The following is an 8,935-nucleotide window of genomic DNA, read 5'->3' on the forward strand; positions in this document are numbered from 1 at the left end:
TTCTTGATTTTTTTGGAATTTTCTCTCATAATTTGCTGAATTGTTGAAGCTTGAAGAAGAATGAGCAAAGTAATTTATGTATTGAATTTTTGTTGCTGAATTTCTGCATTGAGTTTCATAATTTGCTGAATTTTTTCCATTATGAAACGATAAGATGATGAGATTTTTGATGCATTGAATATGCTCTGTTGGGTGATGCAATGTTGAATTCATTGTGTTTGATTCCTCTAATTAATTTCCATATTTTCCCCTGATTAATTCGTGCAATAAATTGCAATGCAAATTTAATTTAGTTAAATTAAATGAAAAATGAAATAATGAAGCAAATATGATTAAGGAAAAATAAGGGAACATTTAAAACCTTAATTATTGGTGGACCACTCCATTTACCTACTAAAAAATGAGTTTCTTAATCTCCGTGCCGAAATGAACTGGGCCTATTGGCTTGGGACGGAGGGAGTATAATTTAATTCTCCAACCTACAAAATCAAAACATCCCTCCCATCTCAAAAACCGCGGCTGAGACAGGTCTTACTTCACATACAAAGTTCCTAATTTTTATATTTAAATAAAAATTTTACTATATCCCAACCTTATAGTAGTCTATAAATAAATTACATATGAAGGAAAGGAAGTCTATCTCGAGCAAACTACATACAATAGTGATTCCAAAATTTTCATGGATGCCAATAAAATTTAATTATATATATTGATGTAAGTTGTAACCGTTCTCTCTTCCAAAATATCACTCTGATTTTCTGGATTTATATATACACACACACATGTGTGTGTGTGTGCTCACTTGGCTCTACAAAATCAAAAGCTGCAGTCTCTTTTGTGTTTTCTCTACAAAGCTTCATACCTACATACATTGCATCTAGAATGATGAAACTCTGAGTTATTTAGGGTTTAATTAATTTCGCATGTAACTGTAAATTGTGTGTGATAATTGATTAAAAATCCATGGCGTCTTCATCCTCTTCCTCTTCCTCTCATGCTCCAGCCAAGTCGTCTCAGCCGCTGCACAATTTCGAGCTGCCGCCGCTGCTCAAATGGAACAGTAAAGACGGGACCCACAAGCGCCACCGCTCCATGAAGCATGCCGTCACCGTCGCCGTCGCCTCCCCCATGCCGCCGCCGCCGCAGGAGCCGCCGCCGGTGGTTGACGAGAGGCTGTCGCTGCTCCGGGAGGAGGCTCTGCGGCCCTTCCGCGGCCGCGATTGGTGGGAAAGATCGGATGTGATCGCGTATCGCAGAAATCCTCTCAAGAAATCTTCTTCTTCTCCGGCGCCGGCCTCGGCCGATTCCGGATTCAAAATCTCCGACGCCGCCGACCGGAATCCGTCGAAGAAGGATTACGACGTCTACCGCAGAAATCCATTGAAGAAATCTGCATTCGCCGCCGCTTCTCCGCCGAGCTTCTTCGATTCAGGTGAGGGACAAACATCAGCTGCACACCATAGAAACCCTCCTCTCTTGGAGAAATCTGCATTTGCTTCACCAGATGCATTAAACCCTAAAAACCCTCTCTTGAAGAAACCTGCATTTGCTCCTTCTCCAAAGAGGCACACTTTCTCACAAGATCATAAGCCCAATCTTCACAAAAAAGCAGAAGCTGATAATCCATCAAACCCTAAAACCCCACTCTTGAAGAAATCTGCATTCACTCTCTCCTCCAATTCAGAAGATAAGAAAAAATCATCAAACCCTACCGAAGATAAGAGCAAGAAATCATCGAAGATTGCACAGGGCGATCGTGAATCCCCTAAACAGAAATCTGCATTCGCATCTCCGACGAAGAAGCCGCAGCTGGCCCTCTCAGAAGAGAAAAAATCAGGCGATGCATCAAACCCTAAAAAGAAACCTTCATTTGCTCCTTCCTCGTCAGAGAAAAAATCCGAGATCAAAATTGGTTCCAAAAAGGAGGAAGAAAACCCTAAGATTAAGGAGGCCGATCTTAACGATGACGGAGACGGCGATGAAGAGATCAAGGTGTGGAATCTGCGGCCTCGAGTCGTCAAGAACAAGTCAAAGAGTAAAGCTCAGCAGCAGCTGAGGAGCGGCGGCGGCGGCGGCGGCGGCGCAGCTAAATCTGCAGGCGGCGGCGACAAGAACGAGAAGGAAAAGGAAAAAGAAAAAGAAAAAGAAAAGGAAAAGGAAAAGGAAAAGGAAAAGGAGAAGAAGAAGGAGAAGGAGAAGCTGAGCATTACGATTTCTCTAACCAAACAGGAGATTGAAGAAGACATTTTCGCCCTCACCGGAGCAAAGCCGTCGCGCCGCCCCAAGAAGCGCCCTAAAAATGTGCAGAAACAATTGGATGTGAGAAATTCAATTAACTTCAACATCATATTAATGTCATGCTGTTAATTATTTAATTAATTTTATTTAATTAATCATTAATTAACCTATGCTGAAATTGCAGTCTGTGTTTCCTGGATTATGGCTGCACTCCATAACTCCAGAATCCTACAAGGTATCGGAAAATTCTCTTAAGGTATGTGTTTTATTTAATTTAGACTGGTTTCATTTAATTCATTAATTAATTAATTAATAATGGCTGGCATTTATTTATTTTAATTATAGGGCTAGATGGTGCAAGGATTGAAGAGGATCGATGATTATGCTGTTTAAAAATGCTGCTGCTCTTTGAATTATTACCTAATTTAGGTATTTTCATGTTCAATCTCGAGTTCTAATTTAGTGTCTTGTATTTTGCTTTTAAATAAATAGAATTTCAGCTGTGTGGCTGATGTAATATACATTATGGATCTTCGTCTTTAATATTTTGACTACCTATCTCATTTCCAACAAACAGCGATTTCAAATATTTTCCGGAAATTAAAATTCATCGTTGAAATTACCTCCTGTTTGCAATTTTTTTTTTTTTGAACAAGTTTGCAAATTGCAATATTATTATGTTGTTACAATTACAAACTTCGGATTCTACTTGGGAAAGAAAATATAAAAACTAGAATAAAGATAACTTATGACGTAGTGATTCTAATTTCTAGTGAAGGAAAATGCATGTAATATAAAAATTAATGGCGCTCGCTAATAAATAAAGGAAATTTAATTTATATGAATAAAATTATGAAAATAGTAATTATTGTGATCAAACTAGTAATCGTGTGACAATATAAAATAATATTGTCATACAATTTTTTGATTATATATAGTAGCGAAAAGTGTACTTAAATGGTACACACTTTTTTCACAATTACACATTTTTGCAACAAAAAAAAATGTAACAGTGTAATAATTATGTAATAATTACACAATTTTGTGCAACACTTCTTCCACTATTTTCGCAAAAGTGTGTAATAATTGTGATTTTTTTTCTCTTTTTAAATAATTTTTTTAAAGAAAATCATTAAAGGTATATTAGTATATTTACATGAAAGAAATAGTTATTTCAAATTTTCTATTTTCATAAATAAATTCTTTTTCTTACTATATGAAATAGGCTAGAGTAATCCGTTATCTAATTAAAGTTTATTAATTCTCAATTAGAATGTATTATGTGTAGTTAGAATTCAGAAGTAATTATATTTGAATACATAAATTTCCATCAAATTTTAATTTTATACGTACGTGAATTAAAAATTCTACCTCGATCCCTAAATACATGATTTTTTACATGGTTGTCATTGTTCCCAAATTAATATTAAGGTGGACGCCTGAAATGTCCACACGGCTTAAACGGTCGAATACTAAACGAGGTAATTAATTAGATCTATGCTACTTCAACTAGTTACAATGACATTAATTTGTCATTTCAACTAGCTATAATGACATTGATTCATCAAAATTGACAATTTTATGAGAAGTCAATAAAATAATTACAACTTTGTATATTTAATTAGGCACAACTTCCTATAATTTATCAACAAAAATAATTGACCGAAAATTTATGCTCCCCTCGCCCCATTTATATAGACGGATTAAAATTTATATGGGATTAAAAAAAATAATTGAAAATAAAAATATATAAATAAACTTTCTAATGTGTCAAGTTAGCAATGAATTAAAATTGGAGTATATTAATGAATTGAATGGAGATATTATTAGTAAATATAAGTGAAAAACAATCCTATATAGATATTGGGACGAGGGAGTATATATAATGATGAGACTTTTCCTAAAAAAAAAGAAATATAGAAAATGAAATTATTATGACAACGTAGCATTTCTCAAGTCATAAATATAGTTGGTGACCAAATACCCAAAACTCGTCTACAGCACGTAATGCTATTATTCAATTCTTTGTATTTTCCTTTATTAATTCGTTTCTGTCCTCTTATACTTCATTTTCCACGGAATGCGTCACAAATATCCACGACGAATAATTATTATACCATTATAAATTCAATATATATATGTTCCATAATTAACGATTTTCACCCTTACAAATATTGTAGGTTTTTAATTATTAATTATATTTTCTAAAATCCTCCTCTAACAAATTATCTAATTACTTTTAAAATTATTTTTATTTATTTATATTTTCAATAATAATTTTTTCTCTCTCAAAACATAAAAATCTCAAACCAAATATGATTTTTTTTTCCTAAATGACATATCAAATTTTCATTATTTCTTTTTCTCTTTTCTTTTTTATTCTCATTTATCTATTTTTCTCCTAAAAATCGTGTACTTTGTAATGATAAATTATTCAATATGCATATCAAATTAATATCGTGACAAGATCGCTTTAATTTGATACTGAAAAATAAATTTAAAATAAAAAAATATATAATTTTATCTATTATACAAACGGTGTCAAATACTCCCCCCCATCTTAAAAAAATAGTCACACGAGGGAGTGACACATATTATAATATAATTGGTTCAGTGTATTGTGAGTGGAGAAATGATGTCATCTTATAGGTATATTGTTAATAATGATCATTAATTATATTGTGAATGAAAAATGGGTCTATCACATGGTAAAATAGATAAATAAATTGATTTATGAATGATAATATATATATTGTGGGATACTATCAATATATGAAATAAGATTATTTTTTGTGGACATCTCAAAATAGAAAACTGAGACTATTTTTCTACAATGGGTGGAGTATTGTTTGACGAGAAGAGAGAAAATTAGTTGACATAATTTATAATTAATATAACAAACAACTTCCACACATTAATTTTCAACGAACTACCCACTAGTTATAGTTATAGATATTAAGAAACTAACCCTTAGAATTATATATCTTCGCCTCGAGTAAGATTGCTTGTGCGTATTTCATTTTTTTTTAAGAAACTATGTTGTTTTATTTCATATATATTTTCTAAAAACACCTATGACATGATTATTTTGGTTCTATGACACCGGTTTTATAAATAAGTTTTTTTGTCAAAACATATGGTTTATCTGTGTTTTTGTTATAGTGTTAACAGTCCCAAATTATGTATTGTATAAAGTCGAATATAGAATAAATTCGATTTTATAGCAAAAACTTCACGAACAAGTGTATAATAAATAGCCTCTCAAAAAAAAGTGTATAATAAATAGACTAATTAATCTTCAATCAATTATTGATATTATCTATATATTTTAATTAATATTATCTTCCCAAATAATTCAAACGCCTTATCCTTAATTACATTCCATTTCGAGTTTCTTTAAACCCCCCAAAAAGACCTTGTACGAAAAAATGTGGTCATGATTTCTGCATAAATTAATATATAATAGATAGAAAAAGTATTGGTAACTTGATTTTCGTATAAATAATAGCAAGCCCGTAACACGTAGAACAAGTTGGACTCAATGCAACCATTTTTATTATATTTATGAATTGTCGTCTCTTGATGAAATTTAAAAAATCTACCAAATTTTACATAGAGAAATTTTAATTATTTTTCTATACATGAAGTTTCTTTACATAAATTTTCATAAGCAAAACTTGAAAGATTTTTAATTTTTCTTTACATGTGTACGTGACAACAAATATAGTACAATGATGAAATAGAGGATCCAGCTTGAGTTAGTAATATCCTTATTGCCCTTATACTTAATTTTATTTTTCTAGCTAGAATATATTGCGCATATTAATGAATTTATTTAATTAAAATGTTGCGCTATATTTTTACATGGAATTTACTATCATTGACAAATTAAGCTGCAATCATGCTTCTCAATTTATTCAATTATATAAATTTTACTTAAATTAATATATTATAATTTGTTTTTATTTATAATTAAGTATAAAACAATATACGACTATAGTTGACATATCAGCTATACCCCTTCCTTACCAAATTAGGGCTGGGCCAGCTGTGGCCCACACACCCTTATGACAACAGTATTTTTTAAGAATATATATGCACATTTTTTTTATATATAAAAAATGATCTCATATCGAAGGTATTATTAACTTGATTATGGATAAATAAATATAAGTTATAAAAATAAAAATTATTTAAATTATGTGGAGTAATGCATAAAATAAAATATTTATATATATGAAGGACATATAAAAAGAAATAAAAGCATATTTTCAAGGGAGGAGAGGAGCATATGTTACTCATTTTCACCATATTGCAAAAGATATATAGATTTACAATAAATCTATGCAGTCACATTGTGGCCACCCACACATTAGTATAATAAGAAAAAATTTGATTTATTTAATTTATTTTTTAAAATAAAAATAGGATTTAGTTATTTTACTATATTCTCTACATTGTACTTTTTTATTACTAGTATTTTTTATTTATTTTTTAATAAAAATAAAAAAGTTACCAAAAATAATTACAATATAGAGAATATAATAAAATAAATAAATCTTATTTTTATTTTAAAAATAAGTTAAATAAATTAAATTATTTTTTATTTATAGAAATTGTGGGTGGCTACAATATGGCTGTTTAGCATTACTTATAGATTTATTATATATAAAAAAACATAATATTATATTTAAAAAAATTTCATAGAATCAACATAAGTTTCAGAAGCTACAGTAGACCCAAAATCTGTGTTTGTATATGTATGTGTGTTGTAACCGTCTCTCTTCCACCTCACTTGTTCGCGGCTCTGCTTTCGCAAACTCCATTCTCACTTCTCTCTCTCATCTTTTGTTTTCCTTCTCTAACATAAAAATCCCCTTTTCTCCTACCGACTTTCTCTCTCTACACCTTCCCTCTACAAGTGAGCAACAGCGCAATTCACAGACACATACATTGCGTCGCCTCAATTCATTCCGGAGATGAAGCTGCTCCGTCGATCACGGTCGGGTTAGGGTTTATAACTTTTTGATTGCTTCTGTACGTGAATGTATGCAAACTAGAAATCAAATTTTCGAGTTTCTCTGCGGATCATTTTTGTGAGTAGATTTCGTTATCAATCAATCCTCAATCCATGGCGTCGTTTGTTCCGGCGAAGTCTCAGCCACTGCACAATTTCGAATTGCCGCCGCTGCTTAAGTGGAGCAAGGACGGGAAATCGAGCGGGAGCCACAAACGGCGCCGCTCGATGATGTCGCCGCCGCAGCGATCGAGTGCTGCCTCCGACTCCCCAAATCGCTACTCTCCGCTGCGTGATTATGCTGCGGCGACATCGCCTCGGAGCCGGTCTCCGTCGCCCGAGCATCCGGTTTCCGTGGAGGAATCGATGAAGCAGGCGCTCGTTTGTGAGGGGATAAAACACTTGGCAGTCAGCGGCGATTCGGAGAAGTTGTCATTGCTCCGGGAGGAGGCGCGGAGGTCTTGGTCGACGGAAGCGGAGGCTTTGCGGAAGGGCAAAGGCGTTGTAATTGAACACCGTAGAAATCAATTTCAGAAACCTGCATTCTGTTCGTCGATTTCAGAAGAGGGGAAACGTGGGAAAAAATCCAAGGCAGCAGCAGAAGCCGATGCATCCGCAACCGCAACCGCAATCAGGAAATGCAACTTGTCGATTAAAAGCGGCAGCAAGAGCAGCAAAGAGGAGGAAGCAAATCGCAAGGAATCGCCGGCGAAGCTCGAGATTACTGAAGAACACGGCGAAATTGACGAGGTGGGGAAAGAGGGAAAAATCAACAACAAGTCGGATGAAGACATTAGGCTATGGAATTTGAGGCCGCGAAACGCCCGGAGCAAGTTCGACAAGGAAATAGTTGGCGGAGAGAATAAACCGCAGCCGCAATTGAGGAGCAGCGGCGCCAAATCAGGGAAGAGCGGCGGCGAGAAGCGTGAGGATAAGGAGAAAGGTGAAAAGAAGGAGAAGAAAAAGCTGAGCATAAATATTGGCTTAACAAAAGAGGAGATTGAAGAAGACATCTTCGCCCTCACCGGGTCAAAGCCGTCGCGCCGCCCAAAGAAGCGGCCCAAGAATGTGCAAAAACAACTCGATGTAAGCACATTTTTAACCTTTAATTACCTCTCATTTACATTGCCTTTAATTAACAACTTTGTTGAATATTTGCAGTTGGCATTTCCCGGATTGTGGTTGGTATCCATCACTCCAGAATCATATAAAGTATCAGAAAATTCTCTAAAGGTATAGTCTTTACATGATGATGATGATGACAATGGTAGAAGGAGGAATGACTTAGTAGTGTTGTTGTTTTAATTTAGGGATTTGTGGCTTTAATTTTGATATATATCTCCATTACTCATTTGGTTTTAAATGGTTGTGATTTAGTTCATCCCTAATTCACTTCATCTTCTATCTCTACTGATCCATCTCTCTTTTTGTTTTATCTCTTGTCATTGAATTGAAGCTTAGCTGCACCGAACTATCTTCAACCGACTTTTCTTACCTTTTGTTTTCGTCTTTTTTCTTCATTCTCTGTTTTTGTGTGTGTTCTTACGTATACATATATTGTCTGTTTGTTTTTCTTGGTACAGATTCAACTACTCTATTTAGTGTATTCCAGTCCACAGCAATTGTATCATGTGTATAATATGATATTATCAGTCTATACTCCCTCCGTCCCACGAAACA

At 33.8% G+C, this 8,935-nt stretch overlaps 2 protein-coding genes across 2 annotated transcripts; both read left to right on the top strand.

Annotated features, from left to right (window-relative positions):
- Positions 1-860: 860 nt before the first annotated feature.
- Positions 861-2,739, top strand: LOC131022852 (uncharacterized). Its single transcript, XM_057952396.1, has 3 exons — positions 861-2,319; positions 2,423-2,494; positions 2,584-2,739. Exons 1-3 carry the CDS (start codon positions 964-966, stop codon positions 2,587-2,589), a joined length of 1,434 nt encoding a protein of 477 aa, XP_057808379.1. The 5' UTR covers positions 861-963; the 3' UTR covers positions 2,590-2,739.
- A 4,247-nt stretch (positions 2,740-6,986) lies between these two features.
- Positions 6,987-8,665, top strand: LOC131022853 (uncharacterized). Its single transcript, XM_057952398.1, has 2 exons — positions 6,987-8,341; positions 8,417-8,665. Exons 1-2 carry the CDS (start codon positions 7,370-7,372, stop codon positions 8,492-8,494), a joined length of 1,050 nt encoding a protein of 349 aa, XP_057808381.1. The 5' UTR covers positions 6,987-7,369; the 3' UTR covers positions 8,495-8,665.
- Positions 8,666-8,935: the final 270 nt, after the last annotated feature.

The sequence above is a fragment of the Salvia miltiorrhiza genome, chromosome 4 (genome assembly GCF_028751815.1).
Source record: "Salvia miltiorrhiza cultivar Shanhuang (shh) chromosome 4, IMPLAD_Smil_shh, whole genome shotgun sequence".
Taxonomy (NCBI): domain Eukaryota; kingdom Viridiplantae; phylum Streptophyta; class Magnoliopsida; order Lamiales; family Lamiaceae; genus Salvia; species Salvia miltiorrhiza.